The 17988-nt window shown below is 36.9% G+C and overlaps 2 protein-coding genes across 2 annotated transcripts; one reads left to right on the top strand and one right to left on the bottom strand.

Annotated features, from left to right (window-relative positions):
• Positions 1 to 3163: 3163 nt before the first annotated feature.
• mtfr2 (mitochondrial fission regulator 2) lies at positions 3164 to 10752 on the bottom strand. Its single transcript, XM_067445837.1, has 8 exons — positions 10642 to 10752; positions 10164 to 10319; positions 9950 to 10054; positions 9233 to 9357; positions 8279 to 8496; positions 6315 to 6594; positions 6055 to 6238; positions 3164 to 3822 (listed from the first exon to the last, which is right to left on the bottom strand). The coding sequence occupies exons 2-8, from the start codon at positions 10233 to 10235 to the stop codon at positions 3778 to 3780; spliced, it is 1029 nt and encodes a 342-aa protein (XP_067301938.1). The 5' UTR covers positions 10236 to 10319; positions 10642 to 10752; the 3' UTR covers positions 3164 to 3777.
• On the top strand, positions 10716 to 17849 carry armc1l (armadillo repeat containing 1, like). Its single transcript, XM_067445838.1, has 7 exons — positions 10716 to 10860; positions 11645 to 11809; positions 14091 to 14182; positions 14972 to 15161; positions 15271 to 15387; positions 15504 to 15578; positions 17200 to 17849. The coding sequence occupies exons 2-7, from the start codon at positions 11657 to 11659 to the stop codon at positions 17389 to 17391; spliced, it is 819 nt and encodes a 272-aa protein (XP_067301939.1). The 5' UTR covers positions 10716 to 10860; positions 11645 to 11656; the 3' UTR covers positions 17392 to 17849.
• Positions 17850 to 17988: the final 139 nt, after the last annotated feature.

Genomic DNA, 17988 nt, shown 5'->3' with positions numbered 1-17988 from the left:
CTTACATGTAGTCTGAGCTCTTCAAAAGTTACATAAACACTCTAAAATTTGCTGGGTTCTTTTTATCCAGACTTCTGGGTTTTGTAGTTTTGTGTAACACACAGCTGGGCTACATTTCACTTACAGAAATGATCCACCTCCTCACAAAATACCCAGCCTGCTGGGTCATAGTAACTCACTGCTGGCTTTAATTGTAAAACTGGATTGGTTAGTCAACAGTTGTTTTGTCTCCAGTTATGAGAGAAAACGTCCTGAGGTGAACTTATTAGTGAAAAAGTATAGGTTTGTGTTCACTTGTATATAAAATAATTACTGGACAAAAAGCGTCCGTAGATGTTTCACCCTTTGCCATTTTTTGCTCCACTAACATTATTTCATGCTTTGCGAATTGCGTTCCAAATTACACGTTATACACTTATACGCTACATCCTTTATGGGCTATGTACTTTTCCCAAATAGACAGTTGATTATCAATACAAATTGTTTAATTAATGTATTTAAATACATTTATTTTAATTCACTAAAAAGCCTATACATAAATTACCATAAAAAAAATGGAAATAACCATTTATGAGGTAAAATTAGCCCAGCTTTTAGTCAAAATGAGCTTATACTGCGTTAAATTTGGCAACCCAATTTGCTGGTTTACTTTAAAGCAACATGTGTTCTGTCCAACATTTACCCCCAATTTTGCAGATTGGGTTGTTTTTAAACCCAGCCATTTTTTTAGAGTGAACCTTTGCTGCAAGAAAATCTAAATGGAAATAATAATAATAATTTACGACGTCAAATAAACCCAGCTTTTATTTCAAATGACCTAACATTAGGTTAAACTGTGTAATCCAGCATGTGTCCTGTCCAATACGTACCAAGCGCTAGGTTGCAAATTGGGTTTTTAACCCAGTGTAACTTTGTAACTTCAAAATCCCCAAATTACTGTTGGTCCACTAATATAGCCTAGTGATAAAAATATTAATATAAAAAGGCTTTCATCAAGGTCTGAGGTTCAAGTGCCTTGCAGTGTTGTAAATACCTTAATTTGACCAATGGCCTTCGACTGTTTAGCTTCTTCTCATTATCATGGCCTCCACATGCTTTTCAAACACAGAAAACACATCTGGACGGACACACACACACACACACACAACAATATCTGCAAACTGTTGTGTATAACCCCTTCACAAGGAATTCTTCTCCCAGGTAAATAGGTAAATGTTCAAAATAGTGAACAAAGAGTGCGTCAGGTGACCAATCAAGCAGCCAATCACGTTGAGGTGTTCCTTTAAATCTTTGGTTCGACTTTGCATTGCAAATAAGTTCATACTAGTATGCAAATTAAAAATGATACCGACTCGTGAACCTTTGTGGCCTCACCCTCTTTTTTTATTATTTTTCCACTCTTATCACATCTCTGCACAGTAGTTTTTTTCTCTCTTTCTTTGTAAACTGGCCCTGTTCATCAGTTAGATATCAGCAGGGTTTTTGCAGGGTTATTTCTGAGTGCACAATGACGGCAATCCTTAAGCGCCCTCATGTGGTTCTTTAAATTATCTTTGTTCATAAAAAATGTCCTCAAGTACAGAACCTCCAAGAAACATTCTTAATTTACATTTTTATTAGTATACCTGCAGTTAATAGCTCAAATTAATACGTAATATATGTGCTTTTATTTGTACATTAAAACTTAATTATCAAAGTATTTACGTGAAAAAACCTGGGAAAATCTTAAAACAAAAAGCATATTAAAATATACAAGTTCCAATAAATACTCAGTATACATTTTAATGTAAAATCCTGATGGTCCTGATGCTGGCTACATGCTACTGCTAATCAAAAACGGCCCATGATTGCCTGGAAGGGAAAGAATTTTGTTTAACTACACTCAATTTATGGCTTCAATATCATGATTAAAAGGCAACAACTGAACTCAGTCTTGAGCCTTTTGACAAAACTCAAATTTAGAAATATAATAAAAATGTCCTCTTTATGGTAGCATTGAGACTTTTTATTTGTGGCATTAACGACAACAACAGGGGGGTATCGTCATAATCTTCCTCCTGCCAAATTCTGTCAAACGTGTTACGGAAACGTGGGGGCATTAAATTTAGTCCACAAGTTTCTCATTAAAGCAGGTGCATTTCTGAAGATAAACAAAAATAGAAAGGAGGTGAGACTTTATGCTACAATATTCCACTCTGAACCCCCTCTTGTCAGGCTAACATCATAACATGTCTGACGGAAGCAAAGGATCAATCAGATTTTCAGCGTGTAACCATTTCCTGTCTCGGTAGACCAGCATATCCTCTCCATGATAACCTTTAGGTGATTGGAAGGATGTGGTTTACAGACACAACACATTGCAATTATTCCATCAAACAAGCATCCACCCACACAACCCTGACAACAATAGTGTAAACACATACTAGTGTGAGAAGGTTGTTAGGTCAGGGTCAAAGGTACACACAGTGCACTTTTTTCACTTAATGCCATTTTAAGTGTGTTATGTGCTATGCTAAAATGATTAAAATAAATGTATAGTTAGACAATCGCTCACAACACACCCTTTCAGGGCGATACAAGACTCAAATATCTGGCAATAATTAATTGCTGTCCGCTTACATTATCTTGTTTATTATCCCACGAAATAAATTAGTAAATACATGGACCTAAAATGTTATTTAGTTTTAAGTAAATAACCTTATAAATCTTGAATGTATATAATCTTAAAGATTCTGCAAAAGAAAAGAAAAGAAAAGAAAAGAAAAAAGTCCAGTATAACGTACAAAACAACTTGCCTAGCAAAACTGCAACAGTATTACAGTACTATTAATACTGAAGTTTTCTTAGGCTATTTTTACTATAATTGATAACGGAGATGCTAATAAGTGGCAATTGCATTTTAAGTTGTGTGTCCAGGGTTTGTATGGAATCATATTTCTGCCAGGAAATTTAAAAAAAAAAGAAAGAAAAAAGTGATTTGCAACAATTCAAAGGATATGAAACTAGAAATTGCAAGAAGAAAAAAAAAATGTTAGCTTTTATTCTCTATTTTTTGTAGAGATGGGAAAACAATGCTGATTTTAGTTCAAATGATTAGGAAATATCAGACAGTGAAATGGTGACTGACCAGTCAGAATAACATATTCCAGTAATAAAATAGTTTATGTAATAGTACACACTTGGTGGGTGGAAGACAACACATTTGAAAGGCTTCTAACTTGTTTATTGCTTCTGATAGTGATACTGCAATAACAGTTTGTAGGCGAAGATGAAAATACAGCACAAACATGGATGAATGAATTATTAGCAAAATAGGTACCGTTTTTCAAAACTTAAAATATAACTGGTAAGTTGTTCAGAGAGCTTTGGTTAATCCAACTAGGCTTAAAATAAAATAAAATCAGTATAAAAAGAGGCATTGCATAGATCAAACCATATTTATATACCACATTTGTGGCTGAAAGCAACTGAGTTGTAGCCTTTTATGACATAATTGCTGCCATCCTATACCAATACCTGTATTAGCCATTCACAATTAAGAAGTCCTTTGTATATACTATTTACAAATAAAAAATTTAGCATTTAGCATGTACAAAAATTACAATACCAGCACAAAAATCTCAAAAGCATGCACAGTGTTTTCAGATGGAGGCCCATGTGATGAATTCAGAAAGAAAGGGGGAAAGGAAAAAAAAAGAAAGACCAACATTGGATAGAAATCGTTCCACCAGATTAGTCCATGAACACTTTGATTCCGGAAGACATTAAGGTCAAGGGTCAAAGGTGAATGCGTCCCTGGCTGCGTCTGGTGTGATGGAGAATCTGTAAACCAATACGACACTAAAGTCACAATAGCACAAATTGCACTCATTAAACTACAGCTCAAGAGAATTTTACAGCAGAAAGTCAGGGGTTCTGCCAAGGTATTGTGTAATAGTGCTACACTAGTTTTTTCTCAGAAAGACTGGTTTTAAAGGGATAGTTCACTCAAAAATGAACATTCTGTGTGTGTGTGTGTGTGTGTGTGTGTGGTGGTGGTGGTGGGGGGGGTATTATGGAAGTCAATGGGACCCATTAACTGATTAGTTACCAACATTCTTTAAAAAAATCCTTCTGTGTTAAGCAGAGGACTCATACAGGCTTGGAAGTAAATTATGACAGATTTTAGTTTCACATGGCTGCTTGCACTGTGATGAAATGTTGCCCTCTGCTGGTCTAAATGTAACACTATTACGTTTCTGGAAAGACCAAGTGGCAACCAACCACAGCCTCTCTTGAAGTGACGTGAACTGCAATTACTCGACTGGCCGCTAGAGACTGGTACCAAAAGGAAATCAAATCTATATTCTCCCCATGTTAAAATGCCAACTTTACAGCAGAAAAGTTTTTACAGCCTGGTACAAAAAGTGGTTTTAGTCTATACGCCTAATTTTGCCCTTCATGCCAACTGTGAGGGGGTGATTTTTATTTTTATATTTTTATAACTCACCCATTTAAATTATATTAAGCCTTAAAGTTCTGCATAGTTATGGCGTGGCCACTTGAGTGACAGGTGATGGTCGATTCTGCCAACTTTAGGCTTCAAAAATGTTCTTCAGAAACCTACGGGTGACATCACGGACACTATGTCCATACAATATATGGGAAAGACACACTTCCCCTAGTGGTTCAAATCAGACATGCACTGCTATGAAATCACAAAAATCCAGCAACAATCTTGCTCCCTGCTAGTTTAGCATCTATGTCTTAGGTTGTGCAGCTATATTTTTTTCCCCTGGCATTCAGAATCTCCGATCCCACCTCCAAAAACCTGCAATAAATTTGCTCATCTATAATCTGAGGAGTTTTCGGAAACGACAGCAATGAGTGCGTGTACATTAACAACACACAGATGCAAGACAATACAAGAAAAACGCAGGTCTTGTTGACAACAGATGGTATACAACTGCTTCTTGTTACAAATTTGGGAAGATAATTGTGTGCATATTGCGTTCCCAAAATGCACACAGTAAGTGAACTAATCAGTAGGTGAAGAGATGAATTCACTTCTAACAACATTTACCTTGAACCAGGTTGGTTTGAGCCATTGAAAACACTGGATTATGAGATGCTTGTGTGTAAATGAACACAGTAAAAAAAAAAAAAAAAAAACGCAGCCTTAGCAATTTTATAAAATCATGCTATTTCATATAGTTTTTCACTCTTTTTAAACTTTTATCTGGTAAAAGATGCGTTTAAGGGATTTACATGAACTTAGACCATGTCAAGTTATTATTGGGGGGGGGGGCAGGGTTAATGCCAATTCATTCTGACTTATTTACACTGTTAAAGTGTTGGATTCTCATGCTAAACATGGCCAAATTGTTTAAATTTTTTTGCTGACAGCGTATTTGTATGCCAAATACACGTTTTCCGGTGCAGTAACAGAGTTCTGCAAGTGTGTTTGTTTTTCCCCGTCATGAGTCGAAACTGCAGGCATAGAGTTAAACTGCATCACGTCTGTGGTTTGTTGGCAATCGCCGCTTAAGTGCATATAATGTAAACAACACAAACTTATAGTGAACTGAATGCCATGATGTTTTGTGTTTGTATGCGTGTGTGTGTGTGTTTGTGTATGTGTGTGTATATCTTTGCTCCACCCACTTCGGCTGCTTACAGAATCAGTACAGCGTATCTGTCTTTTAGAAATATGATAAAACTAAAGACTATGATATGTAGGATGCAATACTTCTCTACTCAAGATAAGATTGGCAGAAACTGTGTGTTATGCACTCAATAGGTACAATGGATTTGAATGGTACCTTGCTGTTTGTTTGATTGGTTGGCTTACTCATATTCTGTCCATATTTTTAACTTTAAAAATGCATGTAATGTTGACAAAACTGTAACACACAATAATGTCAGCATCTGACAAATACCTAATTTAATCATCCTCTTGTACCACCAAATTACTTGTTTAATGTTTTATTTATACAGTACTTAAAAAGTCAAAATGAAGCACCTCCTGTTGTACCACAGTCAACTGTAATAAACAAAAAGAGGAATACCACCTACCCGGGGAGTGTCCGGACTGCTGAAAGGAGAGGGTTCAGCCGAGTGGTTCTCTTTACCAAATGAATCGTCTCTCTGTCTGTGTGCAAACTTCTTTTTCAGTGCTTCAGCGATGAGAGCTGCAGGGTCAGATGAACAGGTTACACCTTTACTCTTCCGTCTCCTTACTGGAGTTCCACCTGGAGATCTACAAATACAAACCCACGTTCAGCACTGAGCTTGAAAGACTTGCTTCTTCGAGTTTAAAGCTGTTAGATTCATACCTCTCAACAGAACGCAGTTTGACATGATTCATGTCTCGCAGCACTTCTAACATGGAGGGCAGGGCAGCAGGCGCTGTACCCGGTGATGGATCACACTGTGCAATCTGTTCCCTTTTTGCTGCCTGTCTTTGTCGAATCACCTCTGACACTGACACCTCTGTGCACCTGGCCATAGCCGGAGAAGGAAGTGGGGGTGGAGGTGGAGGTGGTGGCGGAGGACAGACAGGAGTGGAAGTAAGGACAGGAATTGGTAGAGTAGAGCATGGAGTGCCAATATCAGCTGGAGGACACAAGCAATGGATATAAAAAGGTATTGAGGGGGTGATACATTAAAGGGGTCATATTCTACATTTTTATACTGAGACTGAATTTTTTTTGAGAATCACAAAACTAATTATGGTTAATTTAATATATCAATATTTCTAGTTTCTGTTAATAAAAAAAAAGTTTGAAAACAAGCATATTTGTCATAATTATAGGAGAAATAGCAAAAATATCTATATGGGGAACCGTTGAATAATTTGTAGGGCTGGTCCGAATACCATTTTTTGAGCTTCGAAGCTTCTGTAGTATTCGACAACGAATATTCAAAGCTTCAGAGGGAGGGGGTTGAACATATTCTTCTCTCTAATAAAGGCAGGAATCTCGAGAAGCGGCGCACCTCACGTAGGCAGGGCTCATATGCTTCAAGAACAGACACTGCACTAATGATACAAAACACACAGGTATGTTACGTCCCAGTAACAAGCTCCTATATTTTGTAGTAGATTCATTTAGATAGATAGTAACGGGTAATATTAGGCTTGCTGTGATAATCTGTGTTACCGGTGTTCAGGCATAACACAGGTTACATCACTTGGCCACTGCGGCACCGCCCTGCACATTCGTTTTGATTTCTTTCACATAAGCTAATCCAGTTGTGCACTCTACACAGAGAATCCTCCAGTTTCAAAGTGTTGGAACTCTTTGAAAAAGAGAAGCAGCAAATATATTTATTAAAGCTTCACCGTGTGATATATTCCCCCATCTAGCAGTGTAAAGGTATATGAAAATCCAGTGAATATTAGTTTCTGTTCCTCTCAATTCCGATTTCGTTTTTAACTCCTACGGTGGCCGATGTAGTCCAAGATAATCATGGCTCCCAGTTCGACCTTGTTCATGAGTGCCATTGAGTGTTAAAACGCGAAAAGCAAAGCTTGAATTTACGGGTATGTCCCTCTTTGGCTAATGTACTTTCAAGATGGAGGGGCAATATGGCGACCGGCATTCGAACACCTCACCCGTATGTATTTTAAATGGCATATTATAAACTTATGAAAATACTTTATTACTTGAAAGAAGTAAATATACATTAATGAGCACACATATTTTTGAAAGAACTAAGTGTTTTTAGCTAAGAATAAACTAAAAAAGTTACACAGTGTAGCTTTAAGTACCGGTATAACACGGTTGGGTTCCTATCTTATTAAAAAAACAGCTAGGCTATAAGAATATAAAAATAAAAACAATAGTATTGTATTTTGCCAGATTTTAAAGTGTAAACATATTCAAGCGCGAAAGAACCATTTCGAGGGGAATGCGAGGTATGCGAGAAAAAAAACAAGAAACAAAACATTCGAATCCCAAAATTGAAAATTGAAAATAGAATCCCAACCCACCAAACTAATATTCTGGTCCAGCCCTAATATTTTGTTGAAAAACGGGGCTTTTGAGTCAAAAAGGTCAAGAACCTACACAGCTAAGAACAGATCCGTCAGAATTTTCATCTTTTGACTCCCTCATGTACTCTAAACAGAAATAAACCATGTTTGCTTCTTAAATCTTACTTTATTTAATTTGAGTTAGTGGCTAAAAATAATTGGTAGCCAGCATAGACAGCCTTTTCATTTTATGAGTACTTTTAATTTAAAGAATCTTTAATAATCTGTCAGTCACAGCATTGGCATATTAACAGCATACGGTACCTGTCGGAGTTGAGACTATCATGGCGATCTGTGCTCGCAGTCTCTGCAGTTCCACTTCCAGAGCGGAGATTTTCTGCAGGGCCTCTGGCTGGGTATCCTGTTCCAGCACCCTACCTCTCCTCTGAGCCGGTACAGACACAGATAACGAATGTTCACCCCCCAATGAGGGAATCTCAAAACCTTTTTGTACAGAGTATTTCTTCAGTGGGACGGCAGTTCTGTTAAAAACATGAAAAGACATGATGACACTGAACGTGGTAATAAAGGGTAGTGTTAGTGCTTTAAAGTTTTGCCGAATGATGGGGAAAATCACTTTGACAAAGCAAAGAAACCTACAATAACAACATAGTTACGTGACAAAAGATCGAATGACTCGAATCCGAGACTAGAGAGATGAACTAATCATTTCTGTATAGCACAGCTTTAGGGGATGTCACAGAATGAACGAATGACTCAAGATAGGGAGGTGAGGTAAACTGACTAGATAGACTGAATGAAGACCCAGATAAACAATGAATTAATCGTTTCTGTTTCTCATAATTTGGCCTTGTCCTTGCATCGCATTTTGTTTTTACTCTAAATGCGATCAACATTCATCCGAATGAATTGCGTAAGTTGATGTGTTGGGGAATTTGGCTATTATATGTAACATGGAAATTTGTCTATTAACATGTAACATTTTAATTATATTCTGCTGAAATATATACAAAATTACTTGAAAAGATAAGATAAAAGATTATTATAAAGATAAAAGATTGATGAACGAGATTCAAAGATCCAAATCAGCAAAATGATCCAAATTTCCCATTACTACCCTTGTGAAGACCAGAATCCAACAAGAAATCTCAAAACAGGCATAACTTATGTTCAGAACTATATTTAGCACTCATACAGAAACCGTCAGTGAGCTAATAATAAACATTTGTGTTTATACAGCTTCTGATGTGTGACTACCTGAATTTAGTGTAGATGTCTCCTTCATCCTCCACCAGCCAAAGCACATCCGCTAAAGTAGGAATGGCTGGAGTATCCACTGACACATCAATATGCCCTTGTCTATTGAATGTCTGCAGAGGAATCTAGAAACAATGATTCAGAACTCATAAGTGAAGGTGCACTTAAGTCCTTCAAAGCCTTTAGCATGCGAAGAGACTTTATTAACAATTTATACCAAGTGAACACATGCATGTAATATTCTGGCCTGTAGCAATTCCTAGTGTTACAAAATGAGCCAGTCCTAAAAGAATTATACTTTATGTTATATATTTTCTCTAAAATGCACAAAGTCCATTTGATTTTAATAAGCAGATTCGGGATAAATAAATAAAAATCCCTATAAAAATTTGAAAAATAATTGGGTTTAAGGTGTTTTGTGCTTTCAACAAATGTAAAAAAGCTGCTATTTTGCTATTGGAGGGCATTTATGTTGTGTGAGTCAATGTTGTTGTTGATTAAAACTATAAAAAAATTGGTTTTAGAAACTGAAATAAAATTAAATAAATACAACATACATATTAGATGAAAATATTTATTTTTGTTACATTAAAAAATATATAAGCAGAAGTTGAAGTGATAAATTACTAAAACTGAAATTAACAAAAGCATTTAAAAACATTACAAAAAAAAAAAAAAATCAATTAACAATACATAACATTTTCTCAAAGACAGTACCTGAAACCGCAGCCGTGGGTGAGGATATAGAGGAAGGTTTGTCCCAATCATACGGACTATGCTGCGGTATTGTCCACACTGTGTACTGTCCCATACTGGAACCAACTGCAACAACACAGTGTTCACAGATGTGCTGTTAAAAGTTGCATTTAAAGAGCATGCATTCATTGATTTGTTTTTGAAATAGTCACACTAAATTAATTTTCATATTTACCAGGTCAGGTGGCACTCCAAAGTACTCCAGGACACATCTCAGCAGATCAACGATGTCTTCCAGCAGAGACATTGACAGTATTCCTGTGTGTGTTTTCCACGCTGGATTTCTGCTGACAGATGAACCAACACACTGCAGCAAACTTCTCCACGTGACCTGGTGGAGCAAATCAGCAGCATTCCATTTAATTCTGTAACAAAAGCGCCGAACAAACGTTCAGCGTTAATGTTACAAATACTGAGGAAAAACGAACAACATATGTGCACAGGAAGCGTAACGTTAACGTTAATTAACTAACAGCAACACCAATTGATGATTATCAGCATCGGCCACTATCCTACCAACTGAACGCGTGAGAACACAAGCGTAACGTTACTTCAGACCTATCTGCGCGTTAATCTAATTTAGACACATATGCATCGTATTATTAATAAAATTGCGTTTGTATTTTAGAAATATACGCGTATTATTCACTTACCTCTTCCCTGTATCACGCTTCCCGTGCAGGTAAACTCAAATAAAGCTCTTTGCTTGAGAGCGTTTGTGATTGGTCCGGAGAGGAGTGCTAGAAGCCTGTAGCCAATCAGCTCGAACGATTTAGAAACGTCGTCAGCGCCTCCGACCAATCATTTTGTTTGAATGGAAGCCGTGGGAATTTTTTTATTTTGTGTGTGCGCTGTGAAAAGTAACGGCAGTGGTGAGTACATTGTAGTTTTTTGTTTAATAATCAATATTGCACGAAGAAGGTTTTTGAGAATGATACATAAATGGTTCAAATTAATACAAATATATTGTATTTTAATTACAGCGATGTAAAGTGCCATAAAACTTGAATCTGAAATCGAGCGATGTAGTTAGCTTAGCTAACAGACTAGCGTTACTCTATAGGGAACTGATTGTCTCGAGGTTCTTATTGTCTTCACTAAAAATAAGACAGAAAATATGTATTTTACACAGTCGAAAATCCAAATTTTGTTTAATTTTTGCTGCCTTCATGTACTATTGGAATGACTGGAAATGCTAGTCTCCTGTTTAGAAAATTGGACATGAACACTTTCTAGTAAAATTTAAAATGTGATGAGCTCGTAACTACGATTTCCGAAGTGGGAAGTACGAGATTTCCGATAGCACTTGAAGGCAGCATTGAAGTGGACATTTTTATATGACTTGTTAAGTCACACCGGTGCTGTTGCCCTTTCTGAAATCTGTGTCTGTCTGTGCGTGTCAAAGCTCTAGTAAAGCATGTTATAATACACCCATACCCATGGGGTGATTTTAGTACAAATACTATTTAGACAGTCTATTATTAATGTACTATTAATATTCCTTCGTCTCAACAATTATATTCACAATACATAACCAGTGGAAAAACAAAATATATCTGTTTTGAATAAAATGAAAGTATTGGATGATGGATCATGTTTTAAAAGGGGAAATATATTATAAACATGTTTCCCTTCATATTCATATTGTTGTTTCAGGTATCTACAAAAATGATGGACGCATTATCAGTAGTCACACAGTTGCAGGACTTGGCATCAGAACCACAGAATCGGGAGGCGATTGTTCAGGACCAGGGATGCCTTCCAGGACTAGTGCTGTTTCTAGACCATAAAGACCCTAAAGTGCTTTTTGCCACCCTCCAGGTACACTCAGACCTGATTTTTCAACGAACAACATTTTTCTCTGTTTATAAGAAGGACCTATTAGGCTTTTTTACGTTTTCAAATTTCTTTAGTGTGTAGTAAGCATGAAAGGGTCAAGAGGATTATCAAGAGGGTATAATAAAGCCTCTTTAAAGAGCATATTGCAGGTTAGAGACTCCAGTGAGTCAGTGTATAGAAAAATAATGTAGAACCTAGAATTTCTTTAAAATATACTTGTAAATACGCTAATAAGGCTTTTTGAGTCGTTTTTGTGAGAAAATTTTACTTCCGCATCTAAAAATGCGCAAACCGGAAGTGACATAACGAGAGGGAGTGCCGTGACTTTCAACCATAGGAAAACAATGGATCGCAATGACAGTTCGGACGCTGAGGAAATTATAAATGTTTATTAATACTCATATGGCAGACCACAGCCATGCAATTATGACACACAATAAGGGACAGGCCAGGATTAGACAGAACAACGATCAGAGGAGAGGATTTGAGTTGTTGTGTGAGGAGAAACAGTGGAAAACAGTGCAGGTGAGAGAGTTGGCTCATAACATTATACGTTAACACATGTGCTCAGATTACAATACTTCGCAGATAATTATCATGTATCAGGCAATCGCAAAGCTGCTATTGGTCATCTAGGAGTATTGATACCAATAACAGAAACTAATAATAAGTTCAGACCATCTGGCTTAAGTCACACTCGCCGTCCACATTAGATGTAAAGCCGGGCGCGGGGCGTAATGTTACCGGTGCTGTTTTTGCTGACATATGAGCTCGCAGACGATGTTTTTCCCTCGCGTGGACATTGTGGATGCTCGTATGGTCGTGGCTCGCAGCATGTGAGGAAAAACACGACGAGCCGAGCACGTTTCTCGCACCTCCCTATCTCACGATATTTTTTAAACATACAAAATCAAAAAAAATCGGGAGTCGGCTTGATTTTCACCAGCATGCTGTCCCCTATTGCCAAATCATGCACAACAATGTCACAGGCTAGATCTATGAGTATTATTATGCTATAGCTCAGTTGCTGCAACCATTACAGTGCCTTTTTACACACACACACACACACACACACACACACACACACCATGACACACACACATACATACGCACGTGCGCCCTCACTCCCTTTCTGGTTGTTTCTGTTGAAAGGGCTGCTGTTCTATGCTTTTCAACAAATCATTTGCACACAAGTAATGTTTTCTATCTAAAGCTAGCAGCAACATTGAGTCTCTGGTTTGAGTCTCCAGTCTCTGTTTAACGCGAACGCTCGTGTGTGTGTGTGTGTTCGCCCTGATCGCCTCAGTTACGGTGCTCAGTTCACGCGGTTTCTGCGAGCTGATCGTCTGACGGATCCGTGACCGGCCGTCACACTCCGCCGCGGCCGAGCCACAGACAGTATAACGTGTTATTGTGATCCTTTATTCACTCATTCTGTGTTATGGGTTTATTTTGTGCCGATTCACCGTCGATAGTGTGATAATGTATGACGTTTTGAGTATGTATTTGAGTGAACGATGTATATACACTTGAATAAAATGTACATTATCAGCACATAATTCCTGACTTTTTTTTAAAGTGTGAGACTATGCATGTGTGCTTATGTAGCCTACATACTTTGTATTAATCAATGTTGAAATTGATTAATGTAAAAACAATAGCCAAGAAGCATTGCGTGTGAGTATTTAATCATTTAATATCCTTTAACTACATGAGTATTGCAATGTTAAACTTCATCATATCGCTGATAATCCGCGGTGTAAAGTGAACACACACACACACCACCGCGTATGTCAAAGCAGATGCAGAAGTGAAGTACCGTCTCTTCACCTGCACAAAACGCCACAATGCAGCTTTTCTAACTTTTTTTTTTTTGGAAACCTGTGGACTCAATGTCCTGACAGGCTGGACACTATCATTTTCCATGACAATGATACATTTAAATAGAAAAACTACCGAAAATACACTGATTACTACCGAATACCAACCTATTCTGCACTGAGCCAATGCAGAGCTTGGCAGACGACTCCCTCTCGTGACGTAATATGACGCGATGTTGAAAAAAACAGCGGTTTTACAAACAGCCAACGAAACGGCCACTTTATCTTCTAAATTTGTGCTCTTATGTCTTTTAAAAACATTTTAAATCCTGCATTACCTTTTCATATGGCATTTTCATACAAGGTTATATGTTTATCTCAAAAAAAATTTAACCTGCAATATGCTCTTTAAAAAGTAAGAAACTCTTGTGCTGTCTCCTCAGACTTTGCGGTACCTGGCTGAATCGTCCCGCAACATCAACACCATGAAAAATGAGCTTGGTATGATTGTGAGCCTGGAGACACTGATTGACAGGTGATTTTTGCTTTTATTATACATTTTTAATTTATATAATATATTAGGGCTGGTCCAAATACTTTTTTTTGAGCTTCGAAGCTTCAGAGGGAGAGGGGCTGAACATATTCTTATCTCTAATAAATTGAGAAATCTGGAGAAGCGGCGCGCCTCACGCTGCACTAGTGATACAAAACACACAGGTCTGTTAACAAGGTCCTTTATATATGTAACAAGGTCCTATATTTTGAAGTTGATTAATTTAGATTATTCTTAATTTTAGACTTGCTGCGGTAATTTGTGTTACCGATGTTCAGGCATAGCACCAGTTCACATGCCCACCCTCGGTTAGAAAACAGATTAACTGGCCTACAATTAAAAACTTAACGTGGAGTGTGTGCTGAACGAGAGATGCAGCAGGAGTCAGATTTCCTTCATCACGGGAGTGAAAAGCTGAGTGACAAGATGATTGTAGAAGATTTGGTTTCAAATCTTTTGTTTTTCGCTCTAGACAGAATACGCAGTTGCAGCCTTGCAGGGAACACTTAGCTTAAGAAGCAGCAAATATATTTATTAAGTATAATGAGGTTGGGTTCCTCAACTGTGCATTCCATTAAAAACGGCTTGGCTATATAAGAAACTAAAATTTATCCTGATTTTTATAGTGAATATAAAAAATATCAAGCTTGAATGAGAGCTGTTTCAAGGGGGATGCCAGGTGTGAGAAGAAAAACATTTTTATTTTTTATTTTTAAATCTGCCTTTCATGGTTTTATATATTTCCCCCCCCCTCTTTTCCACTGTTTGAAGGACTGACTTGACGACTGATATTACAGACCTTGCGAGAGAGGTGTATGATGTGTTAAGTGCTCAAACACAGAGACAGGCTTGTCAGACACCAGAGCAACAAAAGAGGAGAAACAAACCACAGTTCTTCATCAACAGCTCCAACAAAAAAGCTAAATCAGTTACCCTGCACATACAAGGCTTGGATGGGGCGGTATGTACCATAGCTTTGACACATGCTCTTTGTTAATCGTACCTGGATCGTAAACTCTCTTATTTATGCAGATTACTGGGTAAAATCACATGTGGTATTGTGTTCACAGGATCAGAGAGGTGTCTGTGAAGACGCCCTTTTGAGGGTCAAAGGTGTAATCAGCTTCACGTTCCAGATGGCTCTGAAGAGATGTACTGTACGCATCCGTGCTGACCTGCCCACTGAGGTACATGCAGCTTGTGCATTATATTCTTCTTTCTGTAAGGAGAGTCAGTCAACTAATAAAAGCAACTTTGTTCTCATTATGTGTCTGAAAAACTAATATGCAAATGTCTTGTTCAGAGTCTGGCCACTGCTATTGCTGCCACAAACGTGCTTTCAGCTAAACAGGTGGTAAAAAATGAAAATGGAGAAGAGGTGGGTGTTGCTGGTGCTTTTAGTATGTACTTAAATGTGTTTTACAGTGATAAAGATGAGCCAGAGCTCAACAATATCCTGCTGCTGATCTGGTTGGAAAAAATCTTTAAAAGCCATTACATTGTTTTGCATTATCATTAAATAATTAAATTACATATATAGTAGTTGTACAGTACATAGTTGATATTGATATAAATTTTATGTTTGTATTTTATTAAATTAAAATGTAATCAAATATAAATAATAGAAAATATAGTTAAATAACAATTGTTAATTACATAAAATTACAATAAAGATTTATAAGAAATTATAAAAATTATAATTAATTAGTATTTGTGTAATAATGCAAATGTCTTGACATGATTGTCATCATTTAAATTAGTTGTACATAAATAATAATTATAACCTTTTAATGTTTATTTTTAAACTTAAACTTAAAGCATTAAACTTAAAATAATAATACAAAATGTATAAATTGTATTTACTTTTTTTGGTGTTTGACAACTTTTTATTTTCAAAATTATAACACATAATTGGTTACATTTATTGGGTTGACTTGTGCATTTAGTTACTATAGTCACCATATATAGTTACCATAAATTCATAAACACCTATATATATATATATATATATATATATATATATATATATATATATATATATATATATATATATATATATATATATATATATATATATATATATCTCACTCTAGGGATGCTCATAATGACCGTTTAACCGTTAACCGATAGTAAGAATTTTAACACTGTCAGTTAGGGTTCTAAAGGGTTTTTATGTTATTTATTTTTTTAATTTTTTGTTTACTCACGGGGCGCATCGACACATGCAACGAACCACACGTGCCGACACAGACAAATGTCACAAAATAAGGCAATGGAAAAGAAGCATACTATGTGGGACTATTTCGACAGAAAGGGTGACGAAGTTATTTGCAAAATAAGCTATTGTGGTATTACAATACAACAGTAGTACAAGCTCCTGACTGCTGGAGGAAAGCAAATGAAAGTCGCTTCCCGAGGCTGGCCGCTCTAGCAAGGCGTCTCTGTATTCCCCAGGCATCAGTGTCATCTGAAGCCTTGTTTAATGCTTTTCATTGTGTGGTTTTGTCCAACAGCTTATCAAAAATCTCAGCCCGAGTCCGACTGGAGCCCATGTTTTTATTTTATTTATTTTTTTGGCTTACATTGTTGCATCAATTACAATAGGTCAGTTTTGTTTTTAATGCCAAAATAGTTATATTTTGTTTCATTTCTTTAAGTTAATTTAGAAAAATGTTTAGAGTAAAAAAAAATTAAATGCAGGGCTCTAGTTTGAACCTATCTGTTGATGAGCTGTTCGGCTGTTTGCACAATAAAATAAACACGTGAAAAAAATATTTTTAACGGGTCACAGACACTCGTCAATTGTATTTTTATGTAATGCCAATTCAATATTATAATCTTATCAGTTAACGGTTAATAATCGATTAATGAGCATTGGTTGTCGATCTGGAAAATTATCCGAAATGAGCATCCCTATCTCACTCACACACACGACATAATATATACCCGTTTCATACTTGCTGTTATTTATTATTTATATGGCTGTACTTTGATTACAGGTTCTCATTCCACTCAGCACCTCTGGCTCAAAGGTGGAAGAGAATTCCCACCTGCCAGATTACCTGCCAGAGGACGAGAGTCCAGAGAAAGAGCTTGACCGCGCAGTGTCCCGTACCGGTGCTAAACAAGACAGCGGGGGCAGCTGGCTGAACACAGCAGCCAGTTTCCTCACTAAAACGTTCTACTGGTAGAGCTTGAAGTTCACTGTCTGAGTTTTGACCTCAGCATTTTTAAGGAAGATCGAAGAAGAGCAACTCGCACCACTGTCAGAGCTTAAAGCACTAGGCAAGTTCGAGGAACTGACAAATGTGCTTTTACAAGTTACAAACGGTGTCGTTCAGTTTGTGAGCACAACCTTTTCCACAAAGCATCAGCTTCCACCTGATGTATGAGATCTCAGTGACATCACAACTCAGTTAAAACTGTAAATGCTGAGGTCATGTTGTACATTTTTGTATATGTTAAAGAAAACATGTCTTTCCTCCCTCTCAGGGACCAGAAATGTCCTGTTTCTGCTGTCAAGTTTGTCATGTATTTTCTTTCTACCTAATTTCTTGTAAATATTTCCATTTTAGTGTGTTATAAGAGGGAAATTATCTATCCCATGTAAAAAATGGAAACAATTGAAAAACGGATTAAATACATGTTTGGAAGAGAAAAATCTGCTGCTTTGTGATGGCTATTTAAATATAAGTGTTCAAAATATGTGCTTTCCTGAAAATGGTGACTGAATAGAGATGCACACACCAAATAACATGCAGTCTCTAATTTATTTGTAAAAAGGTTTA

This window comes from Pseudorasbora parva, chromosome 6, assembly GCF_024679245.1.
Source record: "Pseudorasbora parva isolate DD20220531a chromosome 6, ASM2467924v1, whole genome shotgun sequence".
Taxonomy (NCBI): domain Eukaryota; kingdom Metazoa; phylum Chordata; class Actinopteri; order Cypriniformes; family Gobionidae; genus Pseudorasbora; species Pseudorasbora parva.
Note: the sequence above shows the minus strand (reverse complement) of the source record. Positions and strands in the feature narration are given on the sequence as shown.

Coding starts and splice junctions, on each gene's coding strand:
- armc1l (XM_067445838.1), top strand. CDS start 11,657: ATGATGGACGCATTATCAGTAGTCACACAGTTGCAGGACTTGGCATCA. Junction 15,162..15,270: donor TACAAGGCTTGGATGGGGCG/GTATGTACCATA, acceptor TTGTGTTCACAG/GATCAGAGAGGTGTCTGTGA. Junction 15,579..17,199: donor AAAATGAAAATGGAGAAGAG/GTGGGTGTTGCT, acceptor CTTTGATTACAG/GTTCTCATTCCACTCAGCAC.
- mtfr2 (XM_067445837.1), bottom strand. CDS start 10,235: ATGTCTCTGCTGGAAGACATCGTTGATCTGCTGAGATGTGTCCTGGAG. Junction 10,055..10,163: donor TTGGAGTGCCACCTGACCTG/GTAAATATGAAA, acceptor GTGTTGTTGCAG/TTGGTTCCAGTATGGGACAG. Junction 8,497..9,232: donor GACATCTACACTAAATTCAG/GTAGTCACACAT, acceptor TGTTTTTAACAG/AACTGCCGTCCCACTGAAGA.